We start from the raw sequence: 18,883 nt of genomic DNA on the forward strand, positions 1-18,883 counted from the left end.
TAGGCTCCATGTGCATAAATAGCTAAAGGGGGTTGATACTGTCCTTCAACCACATAGTCAAAGCCTCAGAAAGATGGATTTCTCCTTAAAGATCAATGAACATCCCAGTGGTGTGGGAATGTTTGTTTGTATGAGGGCATTTCCATGTGTAATCATCCCGTCCTTCAGTTGAGTAAGACCACAACCCAATTACATCTGAGCAAACAAGCAGACGGGTACTCCGGCTTCCTCCCACCGTCCAAAGACATGCAGCTTGTGGGGATAGGTTAATTGGAAAATCCAAATTGCCACTAGGTGTGAATGTGTGAATGAATGTGAGTGCGAATGGTTGTCTGTCCCTGTGTGTTGGCCCTGCGACAGACTGGCGACCTGTCCAGGGTGTACCCCGCCTCTCGCCCTATGACAGCTGGGATAGGCTCCAGCACCCCCGCGACCCTGAAAAGGATAAGCGGAAGCGAATGGATTATGGAAACAAGCAGACGTGTGTGGCTAACCAGCTGTTGAGACGTTTAAGTGTAACATCTCAAAGGATGATTGACACACAAAATATTAGGGCGATAAATGAATATAATATATGAATCTAATTTTAGCATCTTAACCCACTGGGATTAATTACAGGTTAAAAGTGGGTGATGTAGTTGTGCAGCTCATCAAACCTTCAAAGTGTTTCCACTGTATTTTCAACAAATTATATCAATTATATCCTGCCTGAAATAGAACAGATTTCCACTAATATTGTTTTTTCCAAAGAACACCTATTTCCCCATTTCCAGTTCCATACATTATTCTTGGATGCTACTAGAGTTGCTTTTAATAATTCAATAATAATCCGTAGATCGTACACTGGGCCTTGATGCAGCCCCTCAGATGACGTACTGTCTAGAAAAAAAAACTATTTTAGATGTCGCTCTTTGCCAGGATGTCCTAATTTTATGCCAAGTTTCTCCTGATTGAGTATTAACTTCAGAAATAGATGCTTTGAACAGGAGGTGCGTGGGTTCATTGTGCACCTGAGATCACACTAAACAGTGTGATCTTAACTGGTTAGTAATCCATATTGCTCTATTTTGTAATAAAGTAGTTGTTTTAAAGGTCAATAAACACAATAACAAATTTCATTTAAATTTATGTACATAGCACCAAATCACAACAACAGTCATTTTTACATAGTAAAGTAAAGAACCTACAATGATTGAAAATCCCAACAATCGGGCAACCCCTTATGAGCAAGCACTTGGTGACAATAGGAAGGACAAACTCAGGAAAACTCAGAAGGAAGACAGGGCAATACACACACTGTGAGAGAGAGCCAGAGATGAACAATAACTGATGGTTAAATGCAAAATACATCATTCAAAACATCTGGAAATTCCATTTTAACATTGAAGGCATATGTTTTGGGGAGCACGGTGGTTAGCACTGTTGCTGCACAGCAAGAAGGTCCTGAGTTCAATTCCATCATCAGGCCAGGGTCTTTCTGTGTGGAGTTTGCATGTTCTCCCCGTGTTTGCGTGGGTTCACTCCGGGTACTCCGGCTTCCTCCCACTGTCCAAAGACATACAACTTGTGGGGATAGGTTAATTGGATAATCCAAATTGCCACTAGGTTTGAATGTGCGAGTGAATGTGAGTACGAATGGTTGTCTGTCCCTGTGTGTTGGCCCTGCGACAGACTGGCGACCTGTCCAGGGTGTACCCCGCCTCTCGCCCCATGACAGCTGGGATAGGCTCCAGCACCCCCGCGACCCTGAAAAGGATAAGCGGAAGCGAATGGATGGATGGATGGCATATGTATTCAATAACACCCCACAGCTAATACAGATTGCTTAACTTACCTTGACCTGTGTGTGTGCGCGCGCGCGCGCTTTGGGGTGGGGTTCTGAACAGCTGCTCCTCTTAAGGATGAACAGATGATCTGTTTCCATCTTCACAGCACCAACCACCTGACCACCTGCACGTTGTCACCACATCCATAAACCTCCACTTTCCTGTTTTCATCTTCAGCATCCTCCCATAATATCAACTCTGAACATGTCTGAATAAAAGCAGGGGTTAAAAAATATATAATGTTTTTATTTTTTACACTACGTTAATACATCTTTTTTTTAAATTAATACCTTAATACCTCTCCTTCATCATGATGTTTAATAGCCTATTAATATTATATATCATAAGCATCACATCAGGATCATAAGAATCAATTAAAATAAAATGTTGCAGTGACATCTTGTGGTCAAATACCAGGAGTGCAGTGAATAGTGTGGCTTATACTGTGTCTTGCTTGATGTGTGTAAGGTTTTAAACAGAAATATGCAATAAAGCTGGTTTCCTAATTTTACACAGTATTTGGAGGTGTGTGTTTTGTTGTTGGATAAAGCTGCACTAAGCCTGGAAATAAAACAATTGCCAATACCCAAACACTAAGACATTTAACCACATGTTGACTGGATCAAGTTTATCTATGGATGCTGAAACAACAATTGGCAGTTATTGCAAAAGACGGTATATAAGCCTGTCGCATAGGAGTATAAAAATATATTACTTCCTTTTTATGTTTGTTGGGAAAACAAATGCAGCAATGTAAAATAAAGTATTTGCCCTTCATACGATGAAAGCCACACTATCAGACTTCAGACCGTCTTTCAGCTTTAACTTAACGCCCCACACAAACATACTCTTTACTGGGGTCTGGCCAGCCCTTTATGAGGTAATGCGGCTCATTGACACGAAAGATGAAATAACCCTGACTATAAACGCCGTGAGTGATTGCTCCACCCCGACGACTGGGATCGCTGAGGACGTGGACAAGGCGTGGCGGAAAAACCGGACGGAGAAGCACAAAGAGATCGACAAAGCTTGCGCAAACTCACTGACACGACAGCGGCTGAGTTCTTCCACGTGGACCCTGTCATTGACCAAAACACACTACTGTACTCCGTGGCAGCCTAAGGGGGCGCGCACGCAGTCGCCTTTGCGCAGTGCAGACCACACGGAGGCGCGAGCAGGGCGGTGCGGGATAGAGGTGATCTCCAGATATGAACCCGTAAGGTGTCGGAATTAATGCCTTTTGCTGCTCATACATCAACTATGCAGACAGGTAGGCTCGTTGTCACTGTGAGGAGAGATTTGAGCTGTTTTCATCAGCTGCAGCGGTTACGATGCGCTTCTTAGTTAACGATACTATTCTTTCACAGCTTTCTTTATAAATGTGTTTTATTTAATATAAGACTGTGATGTCAAGGTGCCTTTAAAGGAGGCTGTGTGATCAGGTAGTAACAATGAGTTGATGGTGTAGTCTCGCGTGCTGTGCCAGACTAGCATCGCTGCTGCTCCACAGGAGGAGGAAGCTGCCGGTGTTATTAGTCTGCGCATCTCTGGGATCTCTTAAACAGGCCATTCAGCTCACAGCAACGAATTTTAGTTCAAAAATCTAATGTTTGCTGGTCTAAAAGGTCTGGCGAGTCACAGAGAAATGATTCATGGAGACAGCATGAAAGGGCTGCAATGAGCTATAAATAGATAGAAAGATTTCAAATGATTTTTCCATAATGGACCAGGAAGTTTCTCATCTATGTGACGAGTGAAAGCTGTATGACTGCAGCTCTGCAATATTACTGAAGGGACTGGTTTTTGTGAGGTTTGTTTTTGGTTTTTTTTCTGTAAGGCAGCAATTGCTGCATTGTGTGACCACTGCAATGCCCATAAAAGTTTCCTCTAGTTTCATTAACACAATCAGAATTAGTAATTCTGTGCACTGTAAAAACTCAACCATTCTTATTTATATGAATTAAAATCAGTGATGAAATGGTTTGGGAAGAGCTTGTACAAAGGTAGTAACATAGCTGTTTAATTTTAGGTGTGCTCATGGAGTGTCACCTGGACCAGCTGGTTCCACGTGTTCTGTCTCTGACCCTGCTGGTACACCTGTGCCTGGCTGCACCAGGTCTTCCAGGAACACAGAGGTAACGCCCCTTCTCTCATCAAGTTTCACTTTCTCTTTTTTTCATTCATATAAAGGCATAAATATTCTCAGGCTTTCATAAATATGCTGCTTGATTTGATTTTATTCTATAATTGATCAGGCTAGCAGATACACTCTGTTGCTGTTTAGCAGAACAAAATAAAGAAATTAAACCAAAAACAAAAGCAGTGATGCAGGAAGAAGCTCTTTGAATGATTTGTTTGCTTATTTATTCCACAGGGAGGAATCAGTAGCTGCCCATCCCCCTTCTGCAGCACTACCCAATCCCTTTGGCTCTGGAGAGGAGGAACGCAGGTGAGTGGCACATGTACAGTCTGCTGTTATTGAACATCTGAAATCATTTCACTCAACAGCAGCTTTCTGACTTGGCTGTGGACTTTGGCTCCTCCGTCGCGCTAATGATGTGGCCTGTACTATAAAATGATAAGATTACATGTACCTAAGAGCTCATTTATGCTGCATTAATTTCCTTTATGGGGCTCTCCTCACCATACTGCAAATATTATCTCATCACACATAGCTGCTACTGTACTGGAATAGTTTGAACTTGCCTGTAATAAATTGTTCAGAGAACAAAAGAAGAAATATAACCACACGACAGATGCAGCTTCTTTCCATTTGTTGGTAAGATTAAGATAATGTGTACACACTATCATACTTTCATCTTAAGGGTATTGCATGAAAGACCAGATAAATGCTTGTTAGCTGTATGGAATAGCAGTTGGAATTTACACCACCCTTAATAAATAATACATGTTGGCTTAAAGCAGGCCTTTGTGCTGAATCAACATTTGTAAAAGGATTATTCAAGCATTTAGAACCTCTCACTGTTGCAACATTGCTTCATTTATGGTATGTGATGGAGTCCATGAAGTTTAAGATGTTAAAACAAATGATGCCCCGAGAGTAGTCTCAGTTCTTACCACCAGATCTTGCCTTAATACCCTTTTGAGTCTCATGTAAAGCTCATGACTCATAGCTGATGAAGATCTGTGACAGATTTTGATTGAAGCAGCTGTGTTGAAGGCAACTCAGTTGTGCTCTAAAGAAAACACCTTTGGCCTGAATTTTGTCATTGTTACCATCTAGTTCATGTAAGATTATGAAAGGTAGAACCACTGCTATGACGTGTTATGTGTTAAGAATGTAAAGAAGTTTCTATTATTATATTAAGCATGTGTAACCAGTTTAATACCTGTTCACTATTTGTCAAGAGTCTATTTACAAATATAGGAAAACATTTACAAGTACACATCTGCCATCTGCTTTACTTAAGATTACATATACAAGTACACAGCACATGTACCTAAAATATGAGTTTAAGGCATGTGCCAATGAATGTTTCTCACTTCACAACCATTTTAAAAGTAATAGAAGCTTAAACCAGTGTAATATAATGACTCAAAGCCTTGATTTAAAAAAACAGTGCTACTGGACTTCTATGGATGAATTTTTCATATTCTTTCCAGCAAGGTGAATATATTTTAAAAAAAAATATATGTGTCAATAATAACATTGCCGAGCAACACGGTAGCGCAGTGGCTACATCTGTTGTTTCACAGCAAGAAAATCATATGCTTGGCCCCAAATTCCTTCCACAGTCCAGCAACATGAATCTTAGGTTAATTAGTTTATTCTTATTGATTGAAAAAAAAATCACATTGCAGAATTTTTCATCAGTCATTAACAATAAAAAAGAACCGGAGCTGAATTGAAGTTTAATAAAAGTGTGCACAGTGATGTCAGGAAACTCATTGTTTAATTTCCTTAATTTCCTTTTTCTTATTCTTTTTTTTTGGTGCTCCCCACCTTTTAATGACTTCACGCTCTGTCAGTCCTGTAACTGTGCAAGTTTATGGTTATCTGTCTGTTTATATCCAGGGTGTACCCTGCATCTCACCTTGTGTCACCTGCGATCAGCTGCCATCTAAAGCAGTTAATAAAATTGACTATTTTTATTGCTACATTCTAGAGATATTGATTTCTCTTCTAACCTCTTCTCTCAACATGAGACACAAGATGTTTTGTACATCACTGAACATGATTGAAGGGGATCTTTAACTTCTTTTAAACATCTTATAAATGATTTAAAGAGCTAAAACAGGCTCTGTGAGCAGAAGTCTGTGTGCATCTGAACTGAAATAGTGAAGTCCAAGTTTTTGGAGACGGGAGCGTGGGGTTTAGGAGCTTGAAGAGTCTGGCACAGGGTGCTTGAGTGTTATACCCTCTACCAGATGGCACAAGGGTGGAAAGAGTCTGTAGCACATGGCAGTTGCACTACCAATCTGCTTTGTAACATTTTTTATAAACTGTGCTTTGTGTTGTGTGTACCACAGTTTGAGACAGAGTTACATTCAATCAAGCCTGAAGAATGGAGGACAAGGAGGACCAGAAATCACCACCTGGGAGCAAGGTAAACAGTGCCTCTTACCAGTAGATATTACACTGATGGGTTCTGACTAGGATCACCATTGCCAAATAATGTAGCCTTTATTAGTCAGAATCTAATAAAGTCTTTTTATTTGATCGTCTAATTGTGAATTGTGCTGTGCTATGTTCCAGAGGTATTCTTCCTGTTTGGCCTTTATGATTATGATCGCAGTGGGTTCTTAGATGGCTTGGAGATGATGAAGCTCCTCTCAGATTTTAACTCCCATCATATACCTGGAGCAGAGGCCAGTGAGCAGGTTAGCAGGAGCGACTCTATGTGTGTGTGTATTTGAACTGACAAGGTGTTGGCCTTTTTCATTCAGTCGGCGATATTTGTGTATGTTTGCATGTTGCTTTCAGGTGGTTTCTATGGTAGATTTCTTACTACAGACTCAGGATCTAAACCAGGATGGTCTGCTGGCTCTATCTGAACTGCTCTCCCCTTCAATCACCCACACACAGGTACTGCAAATGTATTGGAAATACTGTTAATACTGTTAAAGCTTTATGTCGTTTTATTCACACTTTCATTATATTTGGCTGCAAAAACAACACCTCATCATAACTTTCTACCTTAAAGGACCCAAGCAACAACAATGCACCTCAGCAGGAGCAGGAAGCAGTAGTGGAGGAACAGCTATCAAACGCTATTGCTAACGTGGACAGTGCCGGAGCAGTGGAGCAGAGAAAGGAACAGATTCATGAAGAGATTCAGCTTCAAGAGGACGTACAAGGAAAGGAAGTTGAACCCATAAAGCAAATGGATGAATATGAGAGACATCAAATCCCAGAAGTCACAATAGAAGATCTGGGGCAGGACCACAATATTCCTGTACATCAGGGCCAACCAGAGATATAAAACACACACACATAAACACACTGGAGAAAACACCACTGTCATCTAGGCCTCAGTCTCTTATGTACTGTATGGGAGAGCTTCTTAATCAGCATCCCCAAAAATGGTCCCGTTCTGGATCTGAGTTCTGAGTTTCTGCTAATGCACAATTCACTGGACTGTTAAACATGTAGATGGGTGGTCAAAAGGTCTTTCTGGTCAAAATATTCCTGCCACTGTATTGGGATGCTCAATGATTCCCAGAGCTTTTAAGGGGTTAAAGGCAGAATGTAATATTAGTTGCAACAATAAAACTGAAGCCATGATTAAAAGAGACCTTTTAATGCATTTTTTCTAAGTTGGAAAATGTGTTATTACTTTAATTGAATTTATTTACCATTTATTTACCATTTTCTGCCATGATTATTTTATGCATTTGTTTGCTTTATACCACCAGTTTATGAGTCACTGCACCATTTGACTGGATGTTACTTGGATGTTTCCTCCTCCCCAGATGTCAGTAGGCACTGTGGATTCACGTACATGTGGATGGTGGACTTGCTGCACTTTTAGCTTGGTTTTTTTTAATGTTTCAGATTCACAGTTAGTTCAGCTGAAATGAAAATTCGCTCTCCTTAATATTATATCAGCAAGAAAAATGAGTACATATTGAATTCACTAGACAAGGAGTATGAAAGAAAATAATCTTTATGGTGGCCCCATTGAAATAAAATGAAAAGTAATGTAAAATGCTATCATTATCTACATACTTGAAATGTTTTTAGTGTGAAAGAGTGTACTATTTGTTAATTTAAAAAAAAAAAAGAAGTGTTTTTTTTTGTTAATTTTTTAAAAACCATTTTATGCATTTATACGGCGGAAGAAAATAAATAAGAAACAAGTATTTCTCTGCTCTCTTTGTTTGATTTCAGTCTGTCTTATGTTTAAATGTGATACTTATAGATTAATTCGTAGAATAGTAACAAAATCCTTGGGAAAAAACCGTTATAGTATGAAAATACATTTACGTGGCTTCATTATATCAGGAACTTCTGACGGGGTCACGTTGTTGGAAGGCTTTTTTTTAACGACTTCTTCAGCAAGACGGAAAAAAATAAATTAACTAATTAATATTGTGTTATTAGTAGCTCTGTGTAATTCGACAATGAAGGGTTTCTGGCGACAAAAAGATGGCAAACGTCAGAGGCGTTGAATTGGTGCCCTGCCATACGGTTGCTGGGCAACAGAAAGGCGACCGGACAAACATGGCGGAGAACAGCAAAAGTGCAGGTTGGTAATAGTAACTTTCATTTTCAGTTTGTTTACAAATTGAAAATATTGAGACCACAGTGAAAGTTTCAGTCTAGCTGAAACTCTGTGGTGACCCGTCATAGTGGCTGATCTTTGATGAAAGTATTGTCATTATTTTCTCCAGAACTAAGCTAGCTAAGCTAATGCTTCTCTATGTTTTCTTAATTTTGTCTGCCAGAGGCCACCGTGCTTAATACCAAGGTCCTCAAGAAGCTCAAAGGCGCTTTTCAAGCGTTTGACACAAAGTCTGACAACACAGTGGATATCAAGTGGGTAAAACAAGACAAGCCATTTACTTTATTACTGTAAAGATACTTAATAGGTACTATGAAGCTGATTACTATGAAAATCCAAAGGACCTTAAACGTTTTAACAAGTGCACAAGATGCAGTTTTGTGAGAAAATCTTGAGCCACCCCTCAATTCTTTGCATTTTGTTGTTGTTTGTTAATTTTTAGCAACAGCTCTTTCATTTTCATTCCAGTGTTGCACTTTTTTTGCCACCCCACGTAACACTTGCCTTTAGCATAAACAAGACACCTCCCTCAAGGGACAAGACCAGTGTTGTGTCAACACCAAAGAACTCAGCAAACTCAAAACAATTCAGCAAAGAACCTGTTTTAAAATTTACTGGTCACCTTTTATTAGCAGACTGTTGCAAAAACACATAATGTTTTTCCCATTTCTTTAGTTGAATCAGCAAAAAAACAGGGATCTTAGTTTTATTTTGAAAACAGAAGTGCCATAGATATTTTTGATGTTTTTGCAAGAACTGGGCCAAACATCGGTGGCAATCATAAGCAAGTACAGCTGTATTTCAGTCAGTGGCAAAATTCCTGAAATTATGAATAAAGAAAAGTACTGACAGATTTTGATTCAACATGGAATAACATCTGATTGGTAAGAGGTCCCATTTTTCATCAACGAGTCTAACCCCAAACACAGCCGATGCAGTAACAGCATACCTGGATAGAAAAACACAAAATGAAACACTGTCTGCCTGGAGAACTATTCCTGAAGACTACAGAATTACGCAATTACAAGAACGCTTGCCACAGAGAACTCAGGCTGAAGAATGAAAATGGTCATACTAAACACTGACTTTCAAAAGAGAATTACACAGTGTCTTTATTTCCACTTATGAATGTACATGTTTCAATAAATTGCTGTAAGAAATATCCTTAAAATCTCACCAGAGCCTTGTGCAACCTGAGGAGCTCTAATCAGCCACACAGATGAAAACATCTGGCAAACAAATGTACATGTCCTTTCTTTTCAGCGACAGTGCAGCATGTTTTCTAAGCCAAGTGTGTGATTTCTATGTAAAATTAAACTAAATGGTAGAGTAGAATATTTTTAATTAGCATTATTAGAGGTCACAGCAGCTTTAATTCCTAGGTATTTTTTTTTACTAACTTACGCAGATGCAGAAAGGTCGAAACACAGCTGTTTATTTAAATCTGCTCTCAGTAGGTTTCCTGTCTGTAAGTTTTTGAATTTCTCACTGGAGGTTTTAAATAGAGTGGAAACTGCACACAATGTGTCCTCCCTGCTAAGGTAACCAGATCCAAGTCGATGTCTGTATATAAACAGTCTGTATATCTTTTATACAGTCTGACAAACTAAACGTGGACTTGGACAGTTTAGGACATTTTGCTAATCTAAAATTGTTGGTCTGTCCAGGGAAAAACGAATTATTTAGGTTAGAGATTTGGCATTTAGTTTGACAAAAACAAGTATTTGCGTTTCTAACTTCATTTCTACATAAATAACATGAACTTGAAAGTCAAGTGGCCCAATCTCTGAGAGCTGACTACTCCTGGAGCCAGGATTCCAGTCTTTATTGTAGCCACACTTCCTTTTCTTTGTTTTATGTCCATCACATTTGCTGAGATCTACATAACTTGTGAGTTTCCCTGTTAGATATAGCATAGGTGTCCATCCTGCAGTGTGGACTTCTGAATATTAGAGGCAATGAAAACGTGGGACTCAGTCTCAAGACATACAAAATGCTGTGCAGTTGAGATTATGCAGCTGTTTCCACTGGTAAATTGTTTGGTTGAAGTGGGTTATTTGGACACTGGCTGTGAGAAATAAAGTTTGTGGTTTGTCTCAAGGCTTTCCACTGGCTGAGTGGGCTTTAGTAGGACATTGCGGTGAGATAGTTCATAGCACACAGGAATTAGTGAAACTAACTGAAACTGTCCTTTTAAATACTTTTAATGCACTTCTTGTCATTGTTTTCTAGGGAGATTGGCACCATCTTCTATTCACTAGGTTTCTTTCCCACTCAGGCAGACCTACAGAAGTTCACATCTGAGGTCAGTACAGCATCCTCCCGTAGTCTGGTTCTATTTTGGAAGATCAGTAATGGGGTGTGCAAACAGGGTTCTGACATTGTGCATTTCAGTAATGTTACAGAATCTCCTGTGCCATTATGTGACTGTTATAAAATCCTGGGTAACATTAGAAGCATTGTTTTTGTTAGAAAATTCAAAGCAAACCCCAACAGCCTATTTCTGTGCAACCAGGTGGAAGATGAGCGCTCGGGATATATCCACTGGGACAGATTCCTCCCAGCCATGACTAAAGTGCTACTGGAGGACAAGTAAGACAGTTCAGTTATATCATTGTATAAAGAAATTTCTGATTTCTGTGTATGAGAAGAAGGCTGAGATGCAAATAGGAGTTAAGTTAAATCAAATTATCTATTATACAATGTATTTTTCTCTTATACTGAAGGCACACATGAATGCATTTCATTACTATGAGTTTTGTGATCAGTCTGGTAAACATTGTGTAAACCTCAGTACTCTATTTTTAATCACTGGTGTTTCAGGTCAGGTTTGTTCACCACTCAGGAAATACTACATGTCAGCCTTGTTTAAATAATTTATATCTCTTGCTTTTACACGTGAGCTTTTCTGTGCCTGAAGCTGCTGAAGTTTAGATTCAGACCAGTGTTAGCCTTAAACTCTTAAACAAAGAAGCAAAGAACAGCCAGTGCTACATCACTGATATAATGATTTGGACATTAAACTCACTGTTTGCAGTATTTGGCTTGTCATCATTTCATTACTGCTGTGTTATTGTCTGTTAGGTTCCCTCCCATCTCTGATGAGCTTCTGCTTCAGGCCTTTGAGGTGAAATTTCCTGCTGTTTCCTTGTTCCTCATATTGTCCACTTTTTGCATAGGGACGCTAGTCTGGCAGTATAGGCATGTGATATTTGCTAAAACACAAAGGCACTTACACTCTGTTTGCAGGTTCTAGACAAAGAAAAGCGGGGATACCTTGAGCCTGAGGAGCTGACAAATTACATGACAAAGGAAGGTAAAACTGAGGGTTTTGTTTTTGTGTGCAATTAGAAGTAGATTACAACGACACAGTGACAACAGCAATAGAGATTTCTTACTGAGAAATGATGTGATCTGCAAGCGAAAAATCAGCTTTACAAATGTGATAATTATTGAAGTGATAATGTTAATAGTAGAATGAGAGGCAGAGCCTTCAGACTTCAGGAACATCTTCTGTGGAACCAGCTCCCAGTTTGGATTTGGAAGACAGACACCCTCTCTACTTTTAAGATTAGGCTTAAAACTTTCCTTTTTGCTAAAGCTTATAGTTAGGGCTGGATCAGGTGCCCCTTAATTACGCTGCAATGCTTCACTCACTATGTGCATACAACCACTCTCTATTGACTCATTAGTTATTATTAAACTCTGTCTCTCTTCCGGATGATCTGATATCGTCGTGTTGGTGTTGTTCCTGGAACAGCATAGTAAATGTTGTTCCAGGATCAACATTGCAAGTGACCAATCACATTCTTGTGACGTTATTCTTTGGCGTGCCAAGCCATTTGTGCATTTATGAAATTCCAATGTTGCAAGGACAATATCAATGCTGCTTAGTGTTTATTAAAGGGTCAGGGTCAGGGTCCGTTGATCGGCGGACAGAGGCGGTTTCACGCAGCTTAAGTACAGTTTTTTGTTTTACGGCGGTTTTTCTGGAAGTCGCAAAAGTATGACGTCACAACATTCTGATTGGTCACTTGCAATGTTGATCCTGGAACAACATTTACTATGTTGATCTGGGAACAACACCAACACGACGATATCAGATCGTGCCTCTCTTCCACCCCTCTCTTTAATCCTGTCTTTCTCTTTTAACCTCCCACTGGTCGTCCCCTCCTTGAGTTTGGTTCTGCCAGAGCTTTCTTCCTGTTAAAAGGGAGTTTTTCCTTCCCACCGTCAACAAGTCCTTGCTTAAAGGGGGTTATTTGATTATTGGGTTTTTCTGCATATCATTCTGGGGCCTCTGCATTACAATATATAGCACCTTTAGGTGACTGCTGTTGTAATTTGGTGCTATATGAATAAAACTGAATCAATGTAGGCAACAATTTGTGTGTACTTCACAGTAAATACAATAGATTGGTCCATGGCTTCCTATGTTTGCTTAAAAATAATTGGCATTCCATTTAGTTTTACTTACACAATGTTAATTGCGTGTGTACAGATCACTTGATATGCACGGATTGTTTGAATTTGTTAAGTTGAATTATTTATACCAGTTTTGATGTACACAATTGTAAAATAATTTTGTGTTCAGATTGCTTGGTGTTTGTGTGTAGATTGGAACAAACATCTGTTTTTTCTCAGGTAGATCAGCACGTTTGCGACTTGATTTTTCTCCATATCATATCAGGTGAGCCGTTCACTCAGGAGGAGATGGATGAGATGCTGACAGCGTTCACTGACGAAGAGAAGAAACATATCTATTATAAAGATGTTATCCCACATCTGACTCTAGAGCGTAAAATGTAGGCAGCAAAACAAAGGTTGCTTAATCAGCCTGTTGGTGCAGCCAAGTATAAAAGCATAATGTACAAATGCCAAATGAAATGTATGTAGGCAGTCTGTATGTCACCAAAACTGTTATACAATATAATCTTTATGTCTGTTGTGATAAAGAAATTAAATGTGCATACTTCAACTGGATTCAGATAAGAATACCATAAGAGTTTGAATGCTCAAGCCCTCGTTCCTTATTTAAGAAATGTTAAAAGGTTTCTCCAGTTTGACTATTAAAGGAAAGTCCAGTACAGTATGAAATTACTGGTGTGATGCACTCCAGTCTCTGTGAATGTAAAAAACAATCACTAAAATGGCTTATGTTGGGTTTCTGTGCAGACATAAAAGAAATCATGGTACCACTGATGCTGTTCAAATGTTTTTCTGAGGTAATCTGGAGTTACAGAAATGAGCTACAGCTGAAGAAGCTGTATTTAAGAAAGCTGAAGGCTTGCTGCTTTCAGAACGTGCGCCCAAAATAGAGGGTGAGGGAACATGCTGGGTTATAAAAATAGCACAGGCTCTTCACCATCTCTGCAGTGGACTGCAAGTATGCAACACTTCTTTTGCATGGACAACATTCATTTTTAATCATTTGTTCATAGACAGAAACCTTGTAGTTATTGGGTTGGACTTTGTTTTGCTTTCAGAACTGCCTTAATTGTTTGTGGCATAGATTCATTAAATCACTAGAAACATTCCTCAGAGATTTGGGCATATTGATATGATAGCATAACACAGTTGCTGCAGATTTGTTGGCAGCACGTCCATGATGTGACTCTTCTGTTTCACCACATGCCAAAGGTTCTCTGTCGGACTGAGATCTGGTGACTGGGGAAGCTATTTGAGTACAGTGAACTTGTGGTCATGTTCAAGAAATTAGAGAACTGAAATGATTTGAGCTTTGTGACATACGTTATCCTGCTGAAACAGCCATCAGAAGACAGGTACGCTGTAGTCATAAAGGTTGTCTGTGGAATTTAAATGGTGCTTAGTTAGGACCAAGAAAATATCCTCCACATCATTGCACCACCAGCAAACATTTGGTACCAGGCGGGATCCATGCTAAACTTGCCTGTTGTTTAAATGTGAGCCTGTTGGTGCAGCCAGTGGACAAAATATGAAAGCATAATGTTTAAATACCAAATGAAATGAAATGTGTTAAATGTGAGAAGAGAGGAAACAACCTTCATCGCAGTGAATTATGTTGTGACAAAGAAGCTGTGATGTTACATCCAACAGTATTTGTTAACTAGTGTCTAAAATAACTTCTAAATTCAGCAGAAAGAAGTAGATTATTTTCTTGTCTAAAATGTAGTTTGCAGCCAAAATGATTGTGAACATCTTCAATAAATAAGAAAAACAACAAATCAATGATTGCTTAATCAGCATTTTATCAGGCGATTCTGCATCAAATAGTGAAACATGCATGAAATAGTTAAACACAACATTGAAACATGGATGACACGACTTATCTAGAGGTTAGATAAGCAATGCGGTGGTGAAAACAACCACTTCACTATGTGAGCATGAACACATGCTATGGTTTCCATTCACAGTAAAAACACAACCCGTTACTCTTTAAGACATAAGGAAAGATCAGCCTATAGTGATAGAAAAAGTCTGTATTAAAGGTCCCCTTTTCGCTAAACCCCAAATATAAAAACAGAATAAGGCTCATTATCTTTCGGTCAATCAATCAATAACAAAACACCATTAAATCAGTACAGCCGTGATACAGAGAAAAGATTTAAAGGGATATCCTGTTCTCTACATTTCCCTTTTTCACACTCTGTAACAAAATAAATGTGTTCCTCTTAAAAAAAAAAGCATGTTTGGTAAAATTGATAAACGAACAAATAGATTAATCAAGAATGACAAAACGTCCACTTGCATGTTGAAGTTTACCTGTGAAAGTGGATCTGTGGAAGGAATATGTGTGTGTTTTTGTGTGTGTGTGTGTGTGTGAGTGAGTGAGTGAGTGAGTGAGTGAGTGAGTGAGAGAGAAAGAAAGAAAGAAAGAAAGAAAGAAATAGCTGGCTATGATCCCAGTTAACTCCAGCTGCATCAGTAAATACAGGGTTGAGTCCAATCCCAGAAGGTAATTAGATGATTGTGGAGAGGCTGGGTCCCCCTTTCACCAAAAGATCATCTCAGTGGGGGGTTTAAAGTAACAGGGATTAATATCTTGACTCTAAATCCAATACGTGAAGCAACGACTACATGAAGAAAATATGATTTGAGTGGTCCAGTATTTCCAGACATTGGGGGTATTCATGATGCGCAACAGCATGGATTCAAGTAGATTGTTAATGCCCCTTTAAATAACAAGTGTTCCACTATATTCAGTCATATCACGTGACACACATGTCAGGAACTTCACTGTTGCAACAACATTGGCTAGGATAGTCCACACTGGTTATTTGGTCTTTAAAGAGCCATAAAAAACAAAAGAGCAAAAAATAATTAGAAAGAGGATGTAAAACAGGTATGACGAACTAATAGAAGAGCGACAGGAGATGGAAAAAGGAAAGGAAAATCAGAGCATGGAGGTAGAGAGGAAGATGTTTGACATCATGTGCAGCTACCAAAAGTGGTCTCTTAACATTGATTTTGCATTATTGCACTGCAACGGAACCACAGAGGAATGACAATCCACACACAAACACACCCAAACCACTAAGCACACTTTTCACATACACAGGGAGGAACAGGGCCCTTCTTTGCCTTTTTAATGCAATAGTAGGGGGAAGAGGAAGGACAGCCTGTCATTAAAAGAACATTTTGGTGTCTTTAAACCTGCACCTGGGATTACTTTGCAGCTATTTAGCGGTCAATATATATATTTTATCCCTACTACACCAAAGGACCGCAGATTTGGTCCTAGTTTAAAAAAACTTCGTAATTTTTCATTAAAATGCTTCAGATATTTTCAGTCATAGGTAGGTTCAAGTTCATCTGAAAATGTGTGTTGCACAAAGGCAGGTGAAGTCTAAAGCTTGTTCACTGGTCTGAGTTGTAGAGTTCAAGTGGTTGACAAGATCCACCTACTTCTGATTCTTCTGAATCCGTTTTCTGCATAGTGAAGCCCTGCATTTACATGACTTAAGGAGGATTTTATCCTTCAGCAGAAGTTGTGCAAAACAATTAAAAAGGCTACTAAAAATGCTGTACTATTTAAAAAGAAACTTAAAACCCTCCACAACCTACAGTTTGGCATCTGACTTTATCCATACCTCGTTCCTCTTTATCTCATATTGACTGAACATCTTCTTGTAAGGCATTGGATAAATAGAGGGCAGCTGATTTAAAATCAACGGAGTCAGATGATGGATGAGTTGACATGGAAATCCAAGTAAGAAAAAAGAAAAAAAAAAAAAGAGAAAAAAGAAATCCAATTGAGGTGATGTGCATGGGTTTCACACGCAGAAAAAGACAAGGAGAGATTAAATCAGTGATGGTTTAACCTAACTGATAAACTACAATAAGTCTAGTTAGCAGATATTTCACTTAATTACTTAAGTATAATTTTTGATTGCCTTTTCTTTGTGTCGTTTTCAAAAATCAAACATTTGAAGGCCTAACCTGAAAGATAACCACTGTTCTCCATCATCTGACTCCGACTATGAAGGATAACAATTTTCCTTAATGTGCACCTCAGGCTGTGAGACACAAAGGACGACTCATCAGCCTGATACCTGCGTCAGTTTCTGAAGGCTAGTGTGCATCACACCTAGATCAAGTTTCCAGAGTCACGCGGTTCACTAACATCTGATCAGCACGACACACACACACAAACATACACACACAGACAGACCACTTGGTGTCTGTCCTTCTCTAGATTTGCAGAACCAGGCCAGCGGCTGAGACGTTGTCCCCTCCACCTGCAGTCTGATAAACCTCAGTGCACACCAGCACTGGTGCTACACAGATCTCATAGTCCTCTTCACTCCAACAGCTGACAGGCCTGGTCTCCTGTAAAGGGATACGCTGGCTTCCCTCCTGTCGGCTAACGGAGAAAGAGTCGTCCATTATGAGCCTCGCCTTGCTGGGATCAATGTCATTAGAGCCACAGACGTGGCGGTTAGCTGTGAGCGAAGCCTTGGCAGTGGCTGACATGGTGTTCTTCCACTTGGAGCCACGAGTCACAATCATGGCTTGAAAAGCCAGCGTGTGGACATGGAGTCGGGTCAGTGGTTTGACTGTAGCTCGGGCACCATTTGCCCGACTTTCTGCACTGGCTTCCTTGTCGCGCTGGTTCAAAATGCGATAGACCTCCCTCATCTGGTCAAGAACAGTAGCTACACGAGGGTTTGGGTCTGACAATACGGTGATGTTGGAGCCTTTGAGCGAGCTAAGCAGGTTTGGAAGTTCCTGCTCATTCATCCCCAAAGAGTCCGCCTGGAAAAGCAGAATTAAGGTAACTCGTTAAAACCGATTTTACTATTTACTACTTTTACATTTTCATCAGGTCTGCACATGTGTGTTGGCTGCTTTGTTATGCTGAGTGGAATAAACTACAGCCTTTGTGTTGAGTGCACAAAGAAAACCATGGCTTTGAGGTCTAGCCACAACAATATTCATTATGTGTTTACAGTATTGAAGAGGCTTGATTATGGGGCAAAATTTGCACCTTTGAAAGCAGCAGAACATCGCATTTCTTCAAAATATGATTATGCAAAAGTGGAAAGCAAATACAGCTCCCACTGAGTCAGCCTGCTTTGCTTTGAGTTTAACTAAGCAAATCTTCCCGGCATCCAACTATTTTCACAAAGCTGACTCATTCTGTTTCTGTAAATAAACATTTTACTTCTTCAGTGTTGGTGATATAGTTTTGCTCATTGATCAGTCAAACATACATGGGGAATGACGTAGTGGAGCAGGTCTTCCATGATGCTCTCTTCCACAAAACTTGCCATTTCAAAATGAATTCCAATTTGAGGGGATGAGGAGGAAAGCAGGTGTCCCAGACGGGAGAGGAGGGCTTCTCTCTCACCTGAAATGATCCAAAATAGGTGGAAGATTAAAGAAGAGTTGTAGACGCTGTCAGGCAGATCGCAGGGTGTCAAAAACAAAACAAAACAAAACAAACAAACAAACAAACAAACAAACAAAAAAAACCAAAGAGAAGCGAAAGGGTACAGTGATGTTAAAGGAAGGAGCAACTCAACAGGAAAGACAAAAGGGTAATGAAAGAGTGGAAAAACAGCAGAGACATGGGGGAAAACAGCAGACCAGAAGACAAAGGTACTGTCAGATCAAATAACACACAGCTGATCTGCTGTGCAAACAGCCTGGCTCAGAGGGGGAAGCTGGTTATCAGCCTATGATACTACCTCTGTGTTTTGTTCTTCTTTTGACATCAGTTCTTACATACATGTACAGCTATCACCAAATGTGGCCAAAATCCAGCCAACTTCAAGTGTCACTGGTCAGTAGGGATGGGTACCGGTGTCCGGTGCCATGATGGCACCG

The 18,883-nt window shown here is 39.7% G+C and overlaps 3 protein-coding genes across 4 annotated transcripts in view; 2 read left to right on the forward strand and 1 right to left on the reverse strand.

Annotated features, from left to right (window-relative positions):
- The first annotated feature begins 2,802 nt into the window (after positions 1–2,802).
- cgref1 (cell growth regulator with EF-hand domain 1) lies at positions 2,803–7,577 on the forward strand. The gene is made up of 7 exons (XM_005733287.1): positions 2,803–3,096; positions 3,856–3,961; positions 4,201–4,275; positions 6,318–6,394; positions 6,544–6,668; positions 6,772–6,873; positions 6,992–7,577. The coding sequence occupies exons 1-7, from the start codon at positions 3,060–3,062 to the stop codon at positions 7,268–7,270; spliced, it is 801 nt and encodes a 266-aa protein (XP_005733344.1). The 5' UTR covers positions 2,803–3,059; the 3' UTR covers positions 7,271–7,577.
- A 703-nt stretch (positions 7,578–8,280) lies between these two features.
- Positions 8,281–13,685, forward strand: drc8 (dynein regulatory complex subunit 8). Of its 2 annotated transcripts, none has more exons than XM_005733288.1 (7): positions 8,281–8,536; positions 8,736–8,826; positions 10,805–10,877; positions 11,088–11,164; positions 11,657–11,699; positions 11,822–11,888; positions 13,263–13,685. In XM_005733288.1, the coding sequence occupies exons 1-7, from the start codon at positions 8,437–8,439 to the stop codon at positions 13,379–13,381; spliced, it is 570 nt and encodes a 189-aa protein (XP_005733345.1). In that variant the 5' UTR covers positions 8,281–8,436; the 3' UTR covers positions 13,382–13,685. The 2 variants fall into 2 exon arrangements, with proteins under 2 accessions (XP_005733345.1, XP_005733346.1); XM_005733289.1 differs by having other exon boundaries at positions 13,217–13,275.
- Positions 13,686–15,403: 1,718 nt separating this feature from the next.
- Positions 15,404–18,883, reverse strand: part of adpgk2 (ADP-dependent glucokinase 2) — an 11,715-nt gene continuing 8,235 nt past the window's right edge. Inside the window, exons 6-7 of the mRNA XM_005733290.1 lie at positions 18,268–18,404; positions 15,404–17,809 (exon numbers count right to left, since the gene is read on the reverse strand). Of these exons, the coding sequence (XP_005733347.1) occupies positions 17,246–17,809; positions 18,268–18,404 (701 nt within the window). The 3' untranslated portion in view covers positions 15,404–17,245. The remainder of the gene's footprint in view (positions 17,810–18,267; positions 18,405–18,883) is intronic.

This window comes from Pundamilia nyererei, unplaced genomic scaffold (genome assembly GCF_000239375.1).
Source record: "Pundamilia nyererei isolate P.nyererei 1_Seehausen unplaced genomic scaffold, PunNye1.0 scaffold00051, whole genome shotgun sequence".
In the NCBI taxonomy this organism is placed as follows: domain Eukaryota; kingdom Metazoa; phylum Chordata; class Actinopteri; order Cichliformes; family Cichlidae; genus Pundamilia; species Pundamilia nyererei.